We start from the raw sequence: 23,644 nt of genomic DNA on the forward strand, positions 1-23,644 counted from the left end.
TTCTAGTTTTGCTTTTTCAATAGCTTGAACTTGTGACTGCAGTATACAGTCAGACCTCATGTGGTTGAGTCGATGCTTTGCGACGGTGTCAGTGGGAGGAAGCGGCCGGCCGCTACTGCCGGACCCCATTTCGGTTGTCCCACTGGAGTGGGTCTCATTTGCATTGAGTGTAGTCCCTGAGAACAAGGCCCGCATTGTGCAGCAATAACTAGCCGTCACAGCCCAGGGGGGCTCGCGGCGTCTGAATTGTAGCTTTCTCCAAGTTTCCTGGTTGAAGACCGTTTTATGTTGCAGGGCATGTGTCTGTTGTCTGTTTAGGTCTCCAAGGTATTTTAATAAGCTTGCAGTGTATCCCATTGGTGTATTGTGCTTCAACTAGTTCCGCCTCGGTACACAACCAGCACGAACCGATACCTTGACAAGCCGCTCGGTTTATTGGCAGACCCCCACCGGCACTGGAGCGATTGTGCTACAGTTGTGCTCGCCACAGATTACTCGAGTGGAATGTCCCTTCTTGGTGTTACCTACTCACCATTGCGGAGTTTTTGCTTCTAGTTCCTCACCTTTTCCCTTTTAGGCCCTCTACCCGTTTGCCCACCAAGGTGGTTCATCTGGGTTGAACGTTGTTGGTGTTATCTTTCTGCGAGTCTCGGGCTTTTTACGGGACGTGGTTTGAGAGGTATGTTTTTCGGGTTGTTGGTTTAGTTTAGCTTAGTTTTCGCAGCTTGTATTTCTAGAGTGAAAGTATAATAATGCAGGACTGTTTTATCTGCGCTTGTTACGTTTTTGAGCAGTGCTGATTGTTATATTGGCAAATTACGTGTTTTTTTAAGGGGGTATTTTTAGTAGCAGTGGTTGCTCCTTACTTAAGTAAGGCCGTTGAGCCAATCATCGCGCGAAGCAGGGCGTTGTAGGTGGGGCAAGCTACTGTGCCGGTGCCCGGCTCCCACTTATCGCTCTTACCCCTTGGTCATCAACTCTTGCCCCGTACCGCCCTCTGACCTCAAGCAGGGCATTCGTCCCTTGCTGCGTTGCTCTCTACCCTCGCAGGTGCCCTCAGCTCTGAATCCTCTGCCATCTGATCTCACCCCGGGCCCTCACTCACTTCTTACCCCTGTAGTCTCAGCTCTTACCCCTCTGCCCTCAGCTCTTACCCCTTTGCCCTCAGCTCTTACCCGTGCCCTCAGCTCTTACCCGTGCCCTCAGCTCTTACCCCGTGCCCTCAGCTCTTACCCCGTGCCCTCAGCTCTTACCCCGTGCCCTCAGCTCTTACCCGTGCCCTCAGCTCTTACCCAAGCCCTCAGCTCTTACCCCTGTGCCCTCAGCTCTTACCCCTGTGCCCTCAGCTCTTACCCCTGTGCCCTCAGCTCTTACCCCTGTGCCCTCAGCTCTTATCCCTGTGCCCTCAGCTCTTACCCTGCCCTGTGCCCTCAGCTCTTACCCTGCCCTGTGCCCTCAGCTCTTACCCTGCCCTGTGCCCTCAGCTCTTACCCCTCTGCCCTCAGCTCTTCCTAGGCCCTCACTTCTGGCGCATGTGCCCTCTGACCTCAACCCAGGCCTCCAGCCCTCACCACGCTGCCCTCTGCCCTCACCTGTGCCCTCACTGACTTCTGTGCCCTCAGCTCTTACCCCTGTGCCCTCAGTTCTTACCCTTGTGCCCGCAACTCTTACCCTGTGCCCTCAGCTCTTACCTGTGCCCTCAGCTCTTACCTGTGCCCTCAGCTCTTACCTGTGCCCTCAGCTCTTACCCCTTTGCCCTCAGCTCTTACCCCTTTGCCCTCAGCTCTTACCCCTTTGCCCTCAGCTCTTACCCCTTTGCCCTCAGCTCTTACCCCTTTGCCCTCAGCTCTTACCCCGTGCCCTCAGCTCTTACCCCGTGCCCTCAGCTCTTACCCGTGCCCTCAGCTCTTACCCGTGCCCTCAGCTCTTACCCCCGTGCCCTCAGCTCTTACCCCTGTGCCCTCAGCTCTTACCCCTGTGCCCTCAGCTCTTACCCCTGTGCCCTCAGCTCTTACCCCTGTGCCCTCAGCTCTTATCCCTGTGCCCTCAGCTCTTACCCTGCCCTGTGCCCTCAGCTCTTACCCTGCCCTGTGCCCTCAGCTCTTACCCTGCCCTGTGCCCTCAGCTCTTACCCTGCCCTGTGCCCTCAGCTCTAACCCTGCCCTGTGCCCTCAGCTCTAACCCTGCCCTGTGCCCTCAGCTCTTACCCTTGTGCCCTCTGCCCTCACCCGTGCCCTCTGCCCTCACCCGTGCCCTCTGCCCTCACCCGTGCCCTCTGCCCTCACCCGTGCCCTCTGCCCTCACCCGTGCCCTCTGCCCTCACCCGTGCCCTCTGCCCTCACCCGTGCCCTCTGCCCTCACCCGTGCCCTCTGCCCTCACCCTTGCCCTCACCCGTGCCCTCACCCGTGCCCTCTGCCCTCACCCGTGCCCTCTGCCCTCACCCGTGCCCTCTGCCCTCACCCGTGCCCTCTGCCCTCACCCGTGCCCTCTGCCCTCACCCGTGCCCTCTGCCCTCACCCGTGCCCTCAGCTCTGACACCTGTGCCCTGTGACCCTCGCCGGTGACCATGGCCAGCATGGCGGGGGAGATCGTGGCCTTCCTGCTGGCCCTGTCGGGCTGGGTGCTGGTCTGCTCCACGCTGCCCACCGACTACTGGAAGGTGTCAAGCATCGACGGCACGGTCATCACCACGGCCACCTTCTGGTCCAACCTGTGGAAGACCTGCATCACCGACTCCACCGACATCTCCAACTGCAAGGACTTCCCGTCCATGCTGGCCCTGGAGGGTGCGTCCCGACGGGGGAGAGGTGGGGGGGCTGCTGGGGGCTCTGACCACCGCTTGAGGGGCTGCTGGGGGGCTGTGGCTCTGACCACCTCAGGAGCGGCTGCTAATGTAAAAACATCTTCCCATGCCATTATCTCACCTGTGTCTGTTGTGAAATATTATATAGCGTGCAGTTGTCTGTTTTGTGCCATTCAATTATATATTTCCCTTTTCTGATTGAGGATCATTATTGTAAAGTTGGCAGTAAGAGCAATGAGGAAGGGACAGACTGGCAAATGGGGTTCATTTACAAAGCTTTTATCTTGTTTAAGTTGCTTTTACGCCTGGATCAAGGCAGAGCAACTGATTGTGATTCATTAAGGTGTCATGTACTTGCACAAGTTCGTTTTATGTATTGTTTTGTAACTGTATTTATATAGTGCTTACTACCATTGACAAGGTGTGGTTGGGTGGATGGAGTCAGTGGATGAATGCAGTTGAGTGGTGGCTAGGTGGATGGACTTAGTGGGTGGATGAAGTGTGTGTGTGCGGCTGTGTGTGTGTGTGTGTGTGTGTGTGTATGTGTGTCTGTAGCTGTGTGTGTGTATGTGGCTCAGTGTATGTGTGTGTGTGGCTCTGTGTGTGGCTCTGTGTGTGGCTCTGTGTGTGGCTCTGCGTGTGGCTCTGCGTGTGGCTCTGTAGGTATGTGTGTTTGTGGGACTGTGTGGGTTTGTGTGTGGCATTTGCGAGAGATTAAGCTATTGGCATTGTAAATGACAGTGCCATTTATTTATCTATTTTCAAAACCAACACATAAATAAAAATGTTGTCATTTACAATGCCAATAGCTCTAACTTTTTCAAAGGCGAGACCGTTGCATTGTAAATGCTTGTTCTTTATGGAACAAGGGATCCCTTATGAAAAATCTTTTCTGAAAATGTACACTCCACCCGGAGCGTTGGTCTGCGCCAGGGTGTGTTAGCAGCCCAATGATGAAGCATGACTGTATTAGTGGGTGAGGGCAATTTCAACAACCCTAAGATCTGTCCTTTATTACCCCCCTTTTCTTGCTGTGCTGCCCCTTCGCTGGGGGCTGCAATAATCCTTCCACTTTTTTTTTTATGAGGTTCAGTGTCTATTTGGGAGAGCGAGGGAAGGCTCAATCTCTAGTCTCTTCCTAGTGTGCATTTTTATGTAATAATATAGCTTCCTCAAAAATCAACTGTGTAGGGAAAGCGTTATGTGCCTTTGCATAATTCACTTATAATGCAGTCCCCTGTTATGTCAATGTGAATTCCATGTACACAATAAAAACGCAGTTTAAAAAGAACAGTTTGTCTTCGACGTGAACAATAAGTGGGGATACAGCCAATAATGAGAGTCGTACTTAGCCTAGTAGTGCTTGTAGTTTTTTGCTTTTTTTTATTTAAGTTAAGGATTAGTGCAGCATTTTGTTTTTCTTCTCTCCGACTGTGTTGCCTTGAAAATGATGGTTGTAAAATAATCCTAAATATATGTCAAGAGGGAGTTGGAAGGTAAGTGATATTATTGTGAGGGACATTCTACTTAATGATAGGCCTCATATCCCTGGCTTATACATTTTTCTTCCCTATCGCAGTAGTGGCCCATCTCCTTCCAAAGTGGCGCGGCGAGCTGGGTGGGAGGAGGAAGGGGGGAGGGTTTGGGTGCAATAAAAATAAACATATCTGATCCAGGGGCGGCTGGTGACATTTGGAAGTGGTGAGGCGTAAAAGTTTGAGTTCCTATGGCGAGCGAGTGTCAACCTCGCCCCCTGCGCGGACCAGCCTGGGCCCGCTTCACCCTCGTCCAAGGTGGGTGTGCACTGAAGCATTTCCCACCGAGGTGGTTGTGAGGTGGGGGCTTCAATATTGTCATTTATCGCCATTAACCCCCCACCTCCCCAAGTGGCATCCTCACAAGACCCCCTTCGACGCTGAGCTATATTGTATACATATATAGGAAAGAGCGCAAAAAATGCTTCCTAGAAACTAAAGTTTTTCACCAGGACATAAAATAAAACAAAAAAACGGTCAAACTGTCTATGCAATACGTTTCTGCTTACATCGCTTCCACAATAAAAGGAGCAAACGATTTTCCGAGAATAGAGCATGGTCCGTTTGTTCAGTATTTTAGGTCTCGCGCCTAGCGTTTCAGTGCGCAGCATTGCTCGCACAGCGCGAGTCCTCTTGCAAGGGGGTTTTGAAAGCTGACCACACGCTTGTGCGTGTGATCAAGCTTTCCCGAGCAGGCATTGGCTTTAGCATGTTTATTTTTTTAAATAAAAGGCACGCGATTGGACAAAGGCTGGCGCATGTCCCGCCTTTGCAACGACCATTCCCGTACGTGGCTAGAACCCGCAACAGCGCGCGTTCGCTTCGCTGCCGCGCTCCCTCCCCCCGCTTCTCTGTGGGGCACGCGCACCACTGTTTTCGATTCCATGCTTGTCTATAGATGTGATGGGACAGAGACTTTTTCCCACCATTACACGCGCATGCACCTTCTCTGGATTTCTATGACAGCTGGAACAACAGCGGGGACAAATCAACAATTATCAGTACTTAGATTTTAGTTTCGCCCAATGGTCTATTTTTAGAACCCATGTATTTGTGTATAAAATATTAGCATACAACGGAAATTGACACTCTGCTTGTCGGGAACCAAAAGGATGAAAGGATGCGTTTAGGGCTTGAGGCTGCTAATAGCTTGAAGATCACACTCAGTTCTCAGGGGTGCGTACGTAACCTCCTGAGCGTCAATATCGGATATTGAAAATGGCCACTTCTTTCAATCATTTATCCCGTTGGATTCTTCAAGGGTGGCTTGTCGCGTGCATTGTCCTCACCGGACGACAGGTAAGAAGTGCCTCTCATCTTTTGTCTCCATCGTGTATGTTTCGGGGTCAGTCAAGCACAGCCGCTGTGTGTGAACCTCCGCAGGCTGCACAGCGCTCTGACTCTTTTCCCAGCACCGTGATGCTTCAAATGAAGCCTCTTTCAGGGGCCTTGGCAACAGGGGACAGCCCTCAGGCGGTACAAGAGCGGTGGCTCATTTAGGGCAAAAGTAAACATGCCCAGTCACACAATAAATATTTCCATTTCATTGGCGAATGTGACTGTGTGTTCAGACTTAAATTGGTTTTAAATGCTGCTTTTTATAAAAACGAGTCCACATTCTTAGCTACTTAGATTACAAGAGGGCCTGGATGGGTGTGTGTGTGGGGGGTGAGGGGGATAAGTTAGTAACTGCATTCGGTAAATAGCCTTATGCGATTCTGCAGCCCGATTTGTTTATGCATAGTTATGGATTCACTGCATTTCCCACATTCACTTTCATTTGCTGCGTACTCTGCCGGGGTTAACAAAAACATGTGTTTCTATCTCAAACGATCAACATGTACTAAAAACCCGACAACATGTGTTGCCACTCAGTGGAAGACCATTTGCAAAGTTTACTGGTCACATTTCAGTTGCTTACTGCTGTATTTGAATGTTAATCTGGTACTACTGAGGTAAATGCTTTGCCTGGTCAGTGTTAACGTACAACAATTGGAAAATAATTAAGCAATACTATCACAAAATGTGCTGTACTATGCCACATAATTTAGGTTGTTCTTGCCACATTATTTAGTGAAGCCTGCAGCATATTTTGGTCCTCCCCTGGCGCATAATTCCAGTGACCTTGGTTATATCACACTGGTGCCCTTTCAAATTTCCCAAACCCGTTTGCACCAACCAACCAGTTGAAAACTAAATTTGCACAGACTAACAAATGCAAAAATGATACATCAGTCAGTGGGTGCAGATCTCGATTTTGCACCGGTCAGTGGATGCAAAATCGCCGCAGTACAGAAACGCATGACTGTATTCTGTGTAATTCAGCCCCTGCTGTACTTTATTTGGAGGATGAAATATAGAAATGGACACTTATAACAAACATTTGGGTGCAGAACTGACCTGTGAAGACCACTCAAAATGTCCACATCCTTACAATGTCCCCAGCTTCGCCTGTCCCGCTCAGGCCCTTGTGAATATCAGGTGGCATTGCTCCTTTGTTCTTGTTTGAGTCTGTTTGGTTATGCCCCCCCCCCCTTTTTTTAAATTTCTTTTTATTAAACAAAACAAAAAAGACATTACAAAAAGAAAATCAACTCTCAGGTGAATGCATTCAATTTCAAAGCATGGAGCATAGCAACACAGTTCAGGATCAAGTAACCATCATCAATGACTGGGTCAAGGGGAATCCTGTGCTTCTGAGTCTAATCTCGTCACTGGCGGCTCACAAATTCCTTCCCGGTGACTATTCCATACATCCCAAACCTTACTCCACTTCTGCGGGCAGACCCTGGCCACATACACCGATCTCACCCGGAAAATGCACCAATCAAGATCTTCCGCCCATTTCTTAAGCCTGGGCGGCTGACTGGCACCCCAAAGTTGAGCAATATTACGTTTGGCCACCATATAGGCCAAAGTCACCCATTGCTTCTGGTAAACATTCAGGTCAGTCGGCTCCCACATATTCAGCAGACCTCTCCGGGCCTCCGGCCGGATCTCAGCACCTAAAACTTCTCTCAACTCTTTGCCCAATACCTCTGGATATCATCACAATGCCCAAGGATATGCATCAATGTGCCGACCTCCCCACAACCTCTTCTACAGACTCCACTCTCGGCTCTCCCCATTCGTACCAGATGAGGCCCCGTTATGTAGGATCTATGCAATATCTTTAACTGCACAAGCCGGAGCCGCATCTGGATAGCTACCACTTTGGGGGACGACACCGCCTCTGTCCAATCCTCATCATCAAGCTCCAACCCATCTGCACTACACTGAGCCCTGAGCCGCACCAAGGGGTCATCTGAGTTATTAACTAACTTCCTATAGATCAGCGAGATGGTTTTCTCAGGAATATGACCATCCAGCACACGGTCCTCAGGAGGAGATGCCTCTGGAAGCTCCGTACTCTTGGGAACATGAGTAGTGAGAGCGTGCCTAACCTGCAGATAGCGAAAGTACTTGTTGTGATGTAGCCTATACTGCTGTACAAGGGATTCAAACGTGAGTACCGAGTTCTTATCACATACATATTTAACCTGCGTGATCCCAATGAGATCCCATCTATCGAATCCCTTGGACCTCCACAAACTGCCCAACTTTTCGGAATTCAAGAGGGGGGTCGCAAGTGTCAATTTGCCCTCCTACCTCTATTGGCAGCGTGCCATACCTGCACCGCATGTGCGGTCGGGCCAGTTAAGGGAAACCTCCCGGGCCTAGAGTACAAGGCTTGGTCAAACATCCCGCCCGGAGCCTGGCCCCGGTCCATAGCATATCCCGGATACCCGGGGAGTCCGTAGACAATATTATTCACCGCTGCCAGCTGCGAGGCCCAATAGTACTTCCGCAGGTCCGGGAGCCCGATTCCACCGTCATACCACGGAAGGGTCAGTTTATTGAAGGCGATTCGGGCCCCACCCTCCCAACGGAGCTGTCTCTGGAGAGCCTCTATCTCCTTGAAGTATGCGGCCAGTACCGGGTCCATCGAGTTTTGCAAAACGTACAAGAACCGAGGCAGAGCCATCATCTTGAAGAGGGCGGCCCGCCCTAGCAGGGAGAGTGGAAGAGTCTTCCAACGCTCCACGTCCTTCTTGCATCTATTCAGTGGAGAAGCCAGATTTCTATCATACCGTAACTTCGGATCCAGTGTAATAAATATACCCAGGTACTTGAACCCTGCAGTCTCGATATGAATAGGGCACAACGCGGGGATCACCGGTGGGTCCCCCACCAATATAAAAAGCACCAACTTCGCCCAGTTAATAGCTAGCCCAGAATAACTGCCAAAAATAACCAGCTCATCGAGAAAATTCCGGAAGGATTCCTCAGGGTGAGTGAGATAAAGCAAAACGTCATTCGCGTATACGAAAATCTTGTCTTCTCAGTCAGGCGTCCACCGCAAACCCCGTATCAACCTATCCCACCTAACCCAGGCTGCCAATGGCTCATAGCGAAAAGCAGCGGGGACAGCGGGTGCCCCTGTCTGGTGCCCCTCTCTAACAGAAAGTCGCTCGACTTACAATTGTTGACAACCACTCTGGCCAGGGGGTTTGCATATAGCAGGCGCACCCAACCGATAAACTCCTCCCCAAAGCCCAGCTTTGCCAATACTGCAAACAAATATCTCCACTCTACCCTATCAAAGGCCATTGTAGCGTCAAGGGATACCAACACCGTTGGCTCATGGATTTTTGAGGAGCCGCCGAGGATTCCATGTAGCCTTCGCAGATTCAGTGCAGTGCTGTGACGTGGCATAAACCCGGACTGATCCGAGTGAATCAGGGTGGTGATCACTTTGATCAATCTAGTGGCCAGGAGTTTCGCCAGTATCTTGGGTTCCGCATTAAGAAGTGATATGGGCCTATAAGAGGAACATTGTGTTGGAGGCTTGCAGGCCTTGTGTATCACCACTATATTGGCAATCCGCTGATCATAAGGGAGTTCCCCTTTTTCTTTACTTTCAAGGAACATGGCACGAATGTGGGGGGCAAGTTTATTAGCGTTCAACTTATACAATTCGATGGTTATCCCATTGGGCCCCGTCGCTTTACCCGACCGCAGTTGCCTTATAGCTTGAGCTACCTCATCGTCCGACAACGCCAAGTCAAGATAGCGCCTGTCTTCCTCCGTCAGACGCGGCATAATTATATCCTTAATCATTTCGGCGCTATCCCCTTCAGTAAAGTCACTACCGGCCTTGCAAACCTTCCGGTAGTAATCAGAGAACTCATCCGCCACAGCCTGCGGTTCCGTGATCTTACGTGATCCCAGCCATTCCAGCTCAGGCACTAACCTGGACGCACGCTCCCCTTGTTCGAGTCATGTAATCAGTTTACCTGCTTTATCGCCGTGCTCATAGATACGGCTCTGGACGGCATTATGTTGCGTCACGGCTCTATTCCTAACCAGATTCTTGTATTCCTCCTCCCGAAGGAGCAACAAGTGGAGCCCCGCCTGCGTGTGCGCCCTGGCAACCTTCTCCTCCAGGAGTATAACCTCCGCCTCTTTCCGTGCCACCTCCGCCTGGCCCGCCCTCTTCTTCCCAGACACCAAAGACAGTACTTCACCTCTGGCAACCGTTTTATATGCCTCCCAGAGGGACTGTGCGGAATCTACCGACCTTTTATTCTCCATAAAATAACTATCGGACATCCGGAGAATCTCCTTCCTAATAACAGGGTCCCTTAACTGCCAGGCAGCAATGGGAGCCACCCCACCCACTGTAGACATATCAAGAGCGAGGGAAAGCCATAACGGGGAGTGGTCAGAGATTCCCCGACCAAGATATCTTACTTCCTGGATCATGGACGCCATCCCCGCGGGGAGAAGCAAATAATCCAACCTAGATAGGCTACCATGAGCAGCCGAGGCATGAGTGTAGTGCGTCAACGTCGGGTTACATACTCGCCAGCTATCCACCAGTCCCAGCGTGTCTAGGAACTCGGAGAGCCATCTCTGCGTCTTCCTGAGCGCACGGGGCGGACTCCGATCAACCTCCCCGTCAATCACTGAATTAAAATCGCCACCCAAGACTAGACCACCAAGAGGCAGTGTAAGGAAAATAGTACTCAAGTCTCAAAGTCTCTGTCTGATGGCCAGGCGGGACATAAATAGATAGAAAGGTAACCGTCCGGCCCCCCACCTGTCCGGAAACACCGGCATATCTACCCCGTTGGTCAATCCATGTGGCCTGCACCGATAGGGGGAACAAGTTCTTAACGAGGATACCGACACCTCTAGAGCCGGTAGTGAATCCGGCGTGCACCACCAATTTATACCCTCCCTTGTGAAGGGCCATGCACCTATTACCAACTAAGTGTGTCTCTTGCAACAAAATCACATCTGGGGAATGTCTCCTAACCAGTTGATTAACCATCCCTCTTTTGATCATGTCACCCAAACCGTTCACATTCCAACTCAACACTCTCATCCCCGACCCTCGACTACACTGTGCCTCCGGACCCCTGCTGAAGGCAAAGCACAACAATTTTATCACCTGAGTTCAAAAAATAATAACAAAAAAACCAATAAAACACACAACAACAATAAATGAAAAAACATTCCCAACCCTCCTCCACCCACCCTGCATCCCTGCTCCTGGCTTACGCCTTACCCCAACTTGCAGTGTGCCTGTTGCCCTACACTCTAACTAACCGACTAACTAAAGATAGTAATGAGGAGGAAGACAGCTCCTAGGGACATTCCCCACTCCCTCTCCACCCGCAGAATTCCTTTTCAATAACTACACACATCTCTTATCTTATCGGAAACCCCGTGGACATTCCCAGGGACGCACCCCTATTCCTGCTCCAACACTTCACCCCCCTCTGTGTTCCCCGGTGTCTCAGACTCCGGCCCAGGGTGCAAATCCAACCAATCTGAGGCGATTTCCAGATTGTCAAAAAACCACACTTTCCCATGAAGCTCAATCCGCAGTCGGGCCGGAAACATCCTGGCGTATTTCACACCTCTCTCCATGAGTCTCCTCTTAATCAGACCCCCCAGGATATAGCGGCATGGATTCGCAAATTTAGCTGCACAAAAATGGAAATTTAGCGGCACAAATATGGAAATTTAGCGGCAATTTTGCGGCATTTTATTTGGCCATTTTTCCTACAACAAACACAGATATCTTAGCTTTTTTAGTTATTTAACAACACGAAGCTATGTATATTTGGTTTAATTACAATGTAGACACTGTTTCCCTCAAAAAGCATGTACAGATATTCAAGTGTATCTCTGGATATGGTTTGGGAATTCTCAACGTGTCAAATCCTGGTGCTGGTCGTGGGGAAATGATGTGGTGAAGTATTCCAGGGGCGTGACGTCATAGGACAGTCTGCACCATTGGTCTCTTGAAGTGCGTGCTCTGCTTGTTGTCGAACCAGACCTGGAGTAGGTGATGGCGTGACCGAGCGAGATGTCAAATGCAGAGTTCACCCGAGTCCACCGTGATGCACACCCTTTGGCTCACGGCCCTACTTATGGCTCGTCGTGATGCACGGTGCACTTTCGGTTCTCTGCAGCTATATGTGTACTGTGAATGCCTCTCCTGTTTTTTGGTATTTTAATATGCTTCCTGCGTCTCGGACAGGGACATTTTGGCGCTACGTAATACACACAGATAAATATAAACAGGAAACATGATTGCCACAGGACCTAGGCCAGCTCAATGTGCCTGGACTAGGTCTCTGTGGTGCCATTTCTTCCTGCGCTTTCGTGTGTACCCTCTTCATTCAGTGCCACCAGGACCCTCCTACAAATCATAACTTTGTACAGACAGGGGCAATGGAATTAACCAATTGCACAACCGCTGCATTGCCTGCATAAATATGTAGTGTCCCCACTTTCCATATAATCCACAATTCTTTGCATATTTTGAAGAGTTCAGCATAAAAAATATATAAAGATTAAGTCAGGCCCGGTCCAAGGCGCCCAAGGGGCCATTTCCCCTCTAATAAAGGGATTGGAAGCAGCAAGGGTACCCAGGTGGTCAGATGAGTGGCACTGAAGACAATTGGTACCAGAGTATAAGATTGTGCATTATTGAACCGCACACGATGGGTGTGGAGGGCGTTCCGGCTTGTCTCTTGAACTAAAAGCATACAAAGTTGTCTGCTCAAAGAGATCCGATAAGCAGAAAAGCGAGATGGGTGGCCCTGTAGGCGTTATTCATTTGGGTTCTTCTGGGGGCGTTGATGGTTTCCCACATGTCAAAAGAATACACATTTGAGCAGTCCAAGGATGTTCCACGAGTCCCGCATGGTGGAGGAAAAATACCTTTAAACGGGCCTGCTGTAAAAGTGATAGAACGATGTAAACTCGTAAAGTGAATCTTGAGTGAATGAGGTAGTGGCTTTTCATCCATAAACTACCTGTAGACTGCAGTAGAAGTCAGTGAACCCCCTGTGAATGCGTGGGACGCCCTCCCAACAATAAGGTAAATGAATAAGGCTTGTCAGTCTGAGACAGCATCGTTAGTCGGCAAGCTGGTACTTGACATGCTTACCAGTGGTACTGGTAAGCATGTCAATGGGTAGAATTAGTTGGCTGTTTTTTTTTTTTAAGCTTTGTATTACTCTTTTTCGTCTTCTGTAATTTGTGTTGCCCGATCACTAAAGAAACAAGTGTGAACCTGCTAAAGCCTGCTTGCATTCCATTGCTGGTCTAACTCGGCTGTAATACAAAAGCCGGCGGAGGAAGTGTGCTTCAGTTCGAGGAATGCAAATTCGCCCTGCACTGCCCATAATAATGCGGATTTTATAACTCCCGTGGGCTGGGAGCAGTTTTCCCTTGGGTTCATGCTTATACACTTTCAAACTTAAGATGCTTTTCTGCTGGAAGTAGGTGGTGAGAAAAGTAAGTCCTGTTTTGTGTAATCCGCCTCTGAGCAGAGTTGTTGAGCTTAGCCCTCGGGGAAGGAAGAGCACTTGGAGCAGTAATATAAGCTTTTAGTCAGACCCCCCAGGATATAGTGGCATGGATTAGCTTTTGTAAAAATACAGCGGTTTCTACAAAAGTGCCGATTTCGCGGGCACTTTTGTAAAAAATCGCTGCATTTTTACAAAAGTGTCGATTTCGCGGCAAACCACGAAATCGCGATGTCCTGGAGGGTCTGCTTAATGCCCCGAAAACCTTGCCGTTGCTTCTGGACCGCTTGCGTGAAATCAGGGAAAAGGGAGAGATTAGCATTTTCAAATTTCAGAGGACCTCCGGACCTGGAGGCCTGCAGGATAGCGTCTTGATCTCTGAAATTCAGTACTCTCGCAATCATCGGACGTGGGGGGCCCCGGCCGAGGCCTACCGCCCGGGACCCGATGTGCCCTTTCCACTGTAAAAAAGTTGCTCAATTCTTTGGGCTGAAGGTGATTAAAAACTAGATCCTCCACGAACAGGTCCAGGGCGAGGCCCTCAGCTTTTTCGGGAACCCCCACTATCCTGACGTTGTTTTTCTGAGCCCTCCCTTCATAATCATCGAGCTTCCGGCTCGCAAGCTCACCAGCCCTCTGGAGCTCCCGCATTTCCACCTGCAACGAGGCCACGTCGTCCGTCAGATTCGCTGGTTTGATGTCGAGGGACTTGACCTTCTCGCTAGTTTTGGTGAGATCCACTCAGATGAGGTTGACTTCAATGGTGACAGTGTCTAACTTATGGTCAAGCGACTCCATTTTCTGTCCCAGGGATGTTTTAACTCCACCGATTGCCGCCATAACATCCAGACGGTTCGACTCAACCAGCGGGTTAGGAGGTTCCTTTACGGATTCTTACACCTTACTCGGGTCTTGCGGGGACCCCTTGGTCGTCGTGTAACGGTCCAGTTTATTAGTTTGGACATAACGGGGACCCCTGGAGTATCGGGACTGAGGCTTCTCGGATTCAGGTTTGGACGCCATCTTGGGCCTCAGCCAGGACTACTAAGGCAGCGCAGAGCCTCCACAACAACCCGGGCCCGTACTGTAGACGCGTCCGGAGCCTCAGCTTTCCAGCACCCCCTGCTCCGTCAACTCAGCACCCACCGTATCTCTAGTGATGGATAAATCCGATGGCCCCGGACCCAACACTCAGCACAACACCAGGCACCAACCACAATCAAGCCGGCTAGTCCGCGGTCCAGTATCGTCACTATGCACTCACCGGTTCTCCGTGCTCACTCACCGGTGATCCGGGGGGTGGGGGGGGGGGGGAAGCCCAAAGGGAGAGGACGTCACAGCAATGGCCCCACTGGCGAAGCAATACGGCCAATAGGCCCCGGGAGCCCAACTTCCTCCGGGTCGGGGCTCCTGTCTCTCCACCAGCCAAAGCAGCTCTCACATATCCTGCAAAAACGGACCTTTAGCCACCGCAGCAACGACCTCAGCCGCCTCTTGGAGCCCCGGCCGCCACCAGGTCAATCCTGCCCCGCAATCCTGCAGGGCCCTCAGTATATGCAGACGGCATCTGTGCCAGTGGGTGCAGCCCGGGGGGTCACAGGATCAGTCCGGGCAATACCCCTCACCGCCTCGGCCACAGCCCTTACTTAGCCCCAGGGGAGTCGGTCATCGCCAGCATACCACAAGCGCAGCCGGAATCACGGCCAGCCGCGCCCCCACACTCAAGTCCCTGGCTCAGGGCGTCGAGAAGGCCCTCGACGTCAGTTCTCGGGTCCTGGCCCCCTACAGACCGGCGGGACCGGGCCTGCTCCAGGAGGGGGGGGGGGCAGCCACACAGCGAGCGAGACCGGAGCACCAGCCCCCACCCCCACGGCCCGCTTCAGAGCCTCCAGGCCCCAGCCACAGCGGTCAGATCCTCTCGGTACAGAAAGCAGGGCCCCCGGCGCCAGTATCCACCGCAAAACTAAGCAGTGAAGCACAGAAGGGTCCCTGGCTGTGGGTATGCGGTCCGCCCCCTCGTCAACCGTAGAAAATTAGGGAAGCTCCGAGTCTCGGGCGCCTTCCGGCCGCGCGTGTTGTCGAACTCTCGGCCGGCCACTACAGCCACTCGAACCCCCGGCTCCAGACGTCACGGAGGCCAGGAACTGCAGGAGGATTCTGCCACGGGGTTCCGCTGTCCGATTATCGAGATAGCGTGCCAGGATTAGTCCAGGATGTCGGGGTGAGAGTTCCGTCCCGGCGGAGCTGCTCACCGAGGCGGCCATCTTCGGCGCGCGTTAGGCTTCTCCCCGGTTCTGCCCTTTTGATGTCTCGTAAAGGTAATGCAGCTTTTTGAGAATTGCTGGTACTCTCCCAATACATTTTAAAGGCCCGAGTTAAAGTTCTAGTACTGTCTCATTAAAATTATGGAATCCTTACTGGTAAGTACTGTTTCTATCCATAAACGTATAGCAGTGTTTCTAGAAGTGCAGGTCATCTCCAAATAACATCTTTAGCGTGAGGCACTGCCCTGTTAAAATTATACCCACTGAGAGCTTCAAGGACTGTAAAATTTTGCTGATTCAGGCCCTGCTGGAAACTGTCATCACTATCCAAAACAAGCATTTGCAATGCAATAGGTTGCAGATTTGCGAGAGTTTGAGCTATTTTTATTGTAAATGACATTGCTTTTTATTTATGTTTTGTTTTTTGAAACATAAATAAAAGCCATTGTCATTTACAATGCCAATAGGTCAAACTCGCGTAAATGAGAGACCTATTGCATTGCAAATTCTTGTTTTATTGGGTACACAGTAAAATAATAATAAACTGGAAACTGCATTTGATTTTTTTTTATATACAGACAACGCTTTTAATAGCCTTTACTCAACCCTTGCTCTCCTAAGGGGCATGCCCAGCCAGAGAAGACACTAGTGCGCATGACTGGGCAGGGCGCAAAAAAATCGCCAACCTTCCCCACCCATGCACACTTGTGTTGTGCTGCTGCCTGTTGCCCTTGGTCTGACAACCATGTCAGTCATGTCAGTCAACGAGACTCTGAAGGGGGTGGGCGGTCCGGCGTCATACTGACTGACATGATTATCAGTTCTTCCTCGGCGTCTTTGAACTTAAGTAAACTGATTCAGTTTACTTAAGTTCAGAGACGCCGAGGGAGCTGCGGGAGGGGAGGCTTCTCCCCAATGGACGCACCGCGCCTGATCTGATCACTGCTGCCGTCTCCTGCCACATCGCATTCTTCGTCTTCTGGGCACAGGCTCCCAGAATGCTCTGCCGCCAATGCGTGAAAGCAGCGTCTGGATTGGCCTGAGCGCCAGCAACTTGTGCTCCCAGGCAGACTGGGAGCCTGTGCCTGCTCTCTCCAGCCCCAGCAATGCAGTTGGGGATGGAGAGAGCTTCACTGTGCATGTGGGTTTGTCCGCCCTGAGACAACCAGCCAAATCCTCATGCGCAGTGAAGGAAGTGCCTACCACTTCCTACCAGCAGTGTCGTCCCCTGGACCTGCCCCTAAGACTCATCTCGGGGTGGGTCCAGAGGATTAAAATAAAACAATAATTAAAATGGGTTTAAAATCTGTTTTATTATCGTTTTATTTGCTGGTGGTGTGTGCGGCGCTCACCCACTCTGATGGAGCGGCCGCCACTGCCCTATCTTAAGCCAGAGGTCTTCAATCTTTGGGGCACGCCCCCCAGGGGGGTGTGGAGTTCTGGGAAGAGAGTCCGCATTCCCCAGTTTCACTTGTGCCTGCAATTCAAAATTTTTCCTTTCCTTTTGGAAAAAAGCAGCCGTCCTGGGACGGGTAATTTACATTTTTATCAGCTGAAGTTCCATCAATTGTCTAGTGTGTGAAAGTTTTGTGCCAGGAAGTCTGCTTTCCTGAATGAAGTGCAAATGTGCTCCATTAGTTATTCTGCTAGTGTAAAGGGTGTTTGGGAGCTGGTTCTGACTTTAATTGATGCAATCACTCCAAGCTTTGGGATGACAAAGATTTGGGTTTTTGGAGTGGTAATGCAAGGCATTAACAACAGGGCTATGATGGGCTTGCTTTTATTTGTAACTGCAGTTACACAGCTGTTAGTATCCCAAAGGAGGTGTTGAAGGGACAGTTATGTAAGCAACAAATTGCATTGCATATGAACTGGTATTACTAAAATCTACCTTTTGGAACCACCATTTTATCGTAAAACCTTTTGCGCATTTTGTAGCAGGCTATCTTACACTGTGTGTAATGTAAGTATAAAATAATTACTTACATATTCACAGTGCTTTCTGTCACATGCTATGACCTCGTAGCTTTAAAAATGCATGTCACTACTCTGTACTGCTTGTTACACACAGACCTCTGCAGTGCATTAACTAATAGAGGTTTTATAATGTACTACAGTATATTTCCCACTGAGTAACAACGTTTTAAAATGTATTTTTCATTTACGCTGCCCATTATTTTATATGTAGATCTCTGATGGTGAAAGACCTAAAGAATGTGCAGAATGTTTTGGGGCTTGTTTATTAGAGGCTTGCATCACCAGAGCATCACTTTTCTCTTAGGCTCTTGTGGCGCAAGCGTCTCAACCATACCTATGAGGCTGTGCAAAGCCACCTGCATGGCTTTTGCATAGTCTCCTAGATGTAAGACATAGCAGAGCAAGTCACTGTGCTGCCTTACTCTGCATCAAAGGAGGAGGGTTGCATGAGCTTTGCATGGGGTTCCCACACAACACCCATGGATTACAATGCTGCCCCATATTTACAAAATCACGTAAACCTGGGGCAGCTCCAGAAATGGAGGCCTCCCCAGCGGAGGCGCAACAAGGAGAAATGTTTTCAGTTATCCTAATTTTTTCCACTTTAATGTGAGCTACATTCTGCAGCTCACATAGAAAGAGGAAAACTCCTCAAACTCCTCTCAGGATTGTTTTTGTGACGGAAGGTGCCCCTTCCTGTTCAAAAACAATACTGCCTACGCTAGTGCTAGGCAGCAAGTTGTGCACCAACACAGGGGAAAAGGACAGGAATGCATCGTATTTTAGAAATACAGTGCATTCCTGCCCTTTCACATTGGCGCTCGGCAGCTCAGCAAGAAGTGTGGCGCTGCCCTACGCCAATTCCTCGTAAATTAGGCCCTTTGTTTTTAGCTACACCTTTGACTACGCCCCCACGCTCACTGACCCTTGGTTTGCTACACACTGTTTAATATTATTTCCCTACCGTAAACGTTGTTTGCTGTGGGAGTTAGGGGTGTTTATGGTTGTCGATGATGAGGAGTACCAGGTTCTCCAACTTTTTGTCAGAAGAGGTCCTTAAGCCTAAACAATTTTGACAAGGGGGTCTCCGCATTCAAAAGTTTGAAGACCTCTGCCTTAAGCAAATGATCTGTTCTACATTCCTGACATATTTTCTGTCTCCTTCTTCCCTTAACAGTTTACCTCTCCTTATATCACCTTATATCTATTCTTTCCTGGTGCCATCCAATGTTTGACAGCCTACTCATACTCTCATAATTACTTTCTCACTCTACTTTCCTTAATTGTGGCGTAGGATGACCTCCACTCTCCCTTTTCTTCCAACTTCTGTAGATGCTGATATGTAAGTTTCTCTCTTAATGATTAGTCAGGTTTGAATGTTAAATCTGTTCATTCAAAGATTTGTTAAAGAGCTGTTGTGGATTTTGAACAGCATTGGCTGCTTTCCCGGGAGGTGGATGCATTTGTTTTCAAGTATAATGTGTTTTTTTATGCACAGCCTGTTGATCAACTCGACTCCAGCAAAGAAAATGGTTTAGATTTGGGAGAGATCACTAAAAACAACTCCAAAAAAGATGTAATTGAGAATCTCACTACTATGGTTGAAGACACTTCTAAAATTCACATGCAAAATGTAAAAGGTAAGTCTTTGATGCTAGTCAATGAAAATGTTTTCACCCATTGCTGTATCCACTTTACATACTGCTTTAATGCAGCGTTTTACTTTCACATTAATATTTATTGTTCTGCTTCCTGTATTCTTTTGTGTTTTCTTGCTTTTTATTTATTTCCTACACCATTACTCTGAGTTCACTTCATGGTGTTCTTGACTTTGAGCTTTTTAAATATTTGCTATGTTACTTTTTCTAATTACATTTCAGTCAGTCAGTCAAAAAAGTCTTTATTTCGATTTTTCATCATAAAAGACATACTACACAATTCATTCATATACAGTAATTCCCATATCCCATAAAAGCGGTGATAATGGACACTAATTCAAATATCCTTACTGTGCAATTCGCAATTGAAATATACTAGTATGTACCATAATTAAAACAATAAATAGATATACGCTAAGATCAAGTTAAAAAAAGTATTAAATAACAATATACAAAGACTTGACATATAATAAAAACACTTATAAAACCATGGGACACTCCCCTATATCATCTGGCCTGTACCCATTCCCGTTCCTAAAAAAAAATAAAAAACAAAAGCCTCCATCAAGCTGGGGACCCTTTTATTGGTAACTAATCTTCCTAGACCGTAAGTTCCAGGCCCAACTAATATATTTAGCGACCCCGGTTACCACCAATATAGAGGTGTTGGACTTCAGAATTCTGCTTGCTATCAGCGCAGAGCGTGTACCCAGTACCCTACAAACTGGGCGTAACCACTTCTATCTAGGGGCAAAATACACAGGGCAAACAAAGAGAAAATGGTCAACTGTTTCTACCAACTCCGTACAAAAGGGGCAGTAACCACTGCCGCCGTTGACCCAAAACTTCGTTAAGCCCCGTAGTGGTAAGGTGCCGACCCTAAACTGGTGGAAAAGCTTACGGTCCAGTGGCCTAGTAATAGTGTCCCAATATTCTTCGAGGAGACAGTCATCCTTAACTGACACAAATGTTGACGTCAGCGAGCCACCAGTCAGTGAGGCATGTCTTTTAGATACAGCCCATTCCCAGTATAAATCTCCCAAAAGCCTTTTCGAGGGAAAGGTGACTGTGTCCGGGTTGGACCATAGCTCCCCCATCCCCATATCGGTCAAAATTATTCTAAGGTCTGACAGCCAAGCGATCCTGTGGGAGCCCCCAAGGCCTTTAACTTCTAACAGGGCTTTAGCATATAGGGACAGTTCGGGCGTACATTTGTTAACCACTGTTGCTCTCTCAGCGGGTATCCACTGATATTTATAGGCACTGAATAATCCTGCCCATGTGCAGAGACCCGGGGAGTTCTTTCAAAGTCACATTTTCTTCAGTATCTTTACCTTACTTTGTAAAGGCCAAAAGGTACATGTTACAAAAAATATAAAATGGAACAGGCTAAATTTTTAATCGCATTAATTTACTTTAAAGAATGGCAGTAAAAAATAAACAAGCCTTTAAATGTCACTCTGACTAATTAAAAGAGACCTTTCAAAAACATAATTCACAAACTATTTTTGCTTCTTTTAAAGTAAATGATATAGAATGATATGGCAATGTAACTGTATGGGCTGCAGCACTGAAACAATTAGAATAGACACTGCACTTTTAAGGGCACTCTGACCTTTAATGCCCCATCATGCCCTGCAGGTAGCAGTTTATCCCGTTGTTTTTTTACATATAAATTAGCAGGCTATAGTTTTCCTTATTATATATCTTCATTTGGGGGTGAAGGTGGGCTGCTTATGATTTCAATGCAGATTACCCTGCGAGAGAACTAGGATTATAGGTAAGAACCCATTTCTTTTCTCTTAGTGAATCTCCATTGATATCGTCCTACACCAAACTCTTTTCATTTGGAGGGCTGGGGGAATGAGAGAGAAAATGATGTAGCTAAACTGTTGCACTTTCATTTAAAATATCATAAACCACAACAAAACAAACATACTCCATTATGGCTCTCAAATATGGGAACCAGACAGCCTCATTAGTGAAACTTTGCTCAATTGAGGATGATTTGTGTCCCAATAATTGAAGAGAGAACCCCAGGGGGGTGGGATTTCCAAAAAAGAACAGGATGGCCTCACACATCCTAGGTGTCTTATTTCATGAATGCTCTAGTAATGGTCGTCTCTCGTGGATTGAGGGGATATCCAGGGATGATCTGAGGAGTGGGGGATCCTGACAACTAAAAACCCTGTTTACCTACCCGTGTTCACATCATGTTATTTATCAGAAGGGTGGTGTAGGGGTCATTAAAAGCAAGTATCGGACACTTGAGGCAAAATTACGTGGCTTGTGTCCTATCTAGGTCAACACGTTTCAGCCCATCAAAGGCCCACAGATGGGTCCAGGGCTTTTTCAAGACTAGGATCCTGCTTGTCCTTATTTGAATCCCTGCCAAAAGCGTTACACCCTCTCAGTGCACCCGCAAACATACTGTACCAGTTCCTAATGGCTGGTCAAGTTCAATGATCGGGTCATAAAAAGACAGATAACATATATATATATAAACATAAGTTGTACTAAAATGTTACATTTCACAGAACAAAACATTGTACAACACAACAGTAGTTGTGACATGTAATATTTAAAACAAAGACAAGACTAGACCGACCGGTGATTGCCAACCTTTCAGGACTCAGCCATGTTGTCTCGCTTGTAGAGCATGCATGTAACACAAGGTGACGTGCACTCTCTCACAAGCCATGATTCACCTTCTAACTCTTACCCTAACTTACTCTAAAAGCTGTTCTGTTCACTCACAAAGTGAATGAGCAACAAAGATGCCTTTAAATCTTGTTTTTATCTAGTTACTTTTGTTAATCATTAAGAAACAGAGTTCAGAAGTCAGTTTGTCTTCCTACATTTACTTCTCTTTCTGTGACTGTGAAGTTAGAGAATTTTGTAAAGTGAAGTGTGTGACAATCGTGCTGTGAAAAGCGTGTAAAATAAAAAGGCTGTAAGGTGTCTGGCTTATTTTCTAACACAACATTCAAACAGCAAATAAGTGTCAATTTCAGTACCAATCAAGGCACATTTATCTATTTCTGTGTGGCAAAAAAAAGATTTTTGTAGGATGAAAACAAATCAGAACACTTTACTTGGTGATGTGCAAATTATAAATATTTTTGCTGCAACCCTGTTTACAAACATTGTTTGTAAACTATATAGTTTTATCCTTTAAACTGCACGTGAGTGAGAAAGTTTCTAGCCATTTCGATTTAAAATGTGCTGCTGTAAATGACAGTGCATTACCACTTCGTGCTTTAGTAGTTTATTTGATAAAAGTGAGCCTTTAAACATGAATTGAGAAATATTCTAGCCCCAGCCCTGGCAACAATGGTAATAGTGAACTAAGGGCCAGATGTATGACCTATTTATACTGTCGCAAAAGGGAAACCGGCCCGTTTGCGACCGCAAAATTGGTCTGGCCCATGTACAAACCCTATTGTGCGAGTCGGTAACCATTTACCGACTCGCAAAATAGGGTTTGCGACTCGCTATTAGAAAGGGGCATGCCAAGGGCGTCCCTTCCTAATAGCGAATCTGAATGGTATGTACCATTATTTTGTGACCTCATTTGTAGTCGAAAAACACTCGCAGTTTATCACCTACTTCAAGTTGGTGGTAAGCCACGTGCAAATAAGAAGGGGTCCCCATGCATTCGTGCGAAAATATTTTTTAAGAACAGGCAGTGGTCCCTAGGGCCACTGCCTGCCGTTAAAAAATTAAACTGAAAAGTTTCATTTTTCCGTTTTTAAATGCATTCCGTTTTCCTTATAAGGAAAATGGGTTGAATTATTTAAAAAAAACTGCTTTATTAAAAAAGCAGTCACAGACATGGTGGTCTGCTGACCCCATCAGGTCACCATCCCTGTGAGTACTAGCCATTCCTATTGAGGGCGCAAATAGCACCTGCCTCATGAATATTAATGAGGCACACAATTTGCGACCCCGTTAGGAATCACTAACAATGTCTGAGACACTGTTGTAAATTGCATGAAAGAATAGGAAGTTCCAGTAGATGGTCTTTTGGTTTCTCTTAAAATATCCATGCACTCCTGAGGGAGGTTCAGGTGACCATATTGTATGAGTTCAGAAGTCCAGCTGCCAAGCTCAACAAGTGAAGGTTGGGATGTTAAATTTGGTCTTCAAACTTCTAATTAAGGGTCGGTCTGCACAGCATCCTCCTGTATGGAGTGGTGAAGGAGATCCACAGGGGTGTAGGAATCATATCGCCCGAACCATGTTGTTTTTATCGATGGTAAGAAGATTTAATGTCTAGTTTGTCGGACGGACAAGTAGACATTAAATCACGTAAATAAAACAGGCTGTGGGCACTCTGGGGCTCACAGCCAATCATAAAAGCTTGCTGAGAGCCTATGGAGGCCTCTCATTGGCTAGCAGCCCATGACTTCACTAGGCTTTAGCCAGTGATTGGCTGTGGAGTCTCAGCAAGCAGTTGTTCATGATCGCCATGAGGCAATACATGCAGGTAAAATAAGGACTGCCATAGTGCCCGCCATAGAACTGCTAGAGTGT

At 48.0% G+C, this 23,644-nt stretch overlaps 1 protein-coding gene across 3 annotated transcripts in view; it reads left to right on the top strand.

Annotated features, from left to right (window-relative positions):
• GOLM2 (golgi membrane protein 2) overlaps positions 1-23,644 on the top strand; it is a 416,514-nt gene that overhangs the window by 147,742 nt on the left and 245,128 nt on the right. For all 3 annotated transcript variants that reach the window (XM_078682961.1, XM_078682960.1, XM_078682959.1), the window contains exon 5: positions 18,949-19,090. In XM_078682961.1, coding sequence (XP_078539087.1) covers positions 18,949-19,090 — 142 coding nt within the window. The remainder of the gene's footprint in view (positions 1-18,948; positions 19,091-23,644) is intronic.

The sequence above is a fragment of the Lissotriton helveticus genome, chromosome 3_1, assembly GCF_964261635.1.
Source record: "Lissotriton helveticus chromosome 3_1, aLisHel1.1, whole genome shotgun sequence".
In the NCBI taxonomy this organism is placed as follows: domain Eukaryota; kingdom Metazoa; phylum Chordata; class Amphibia; order Caudata; family Salamandridae; genus Lissotriton; species Lissotriton helveticus.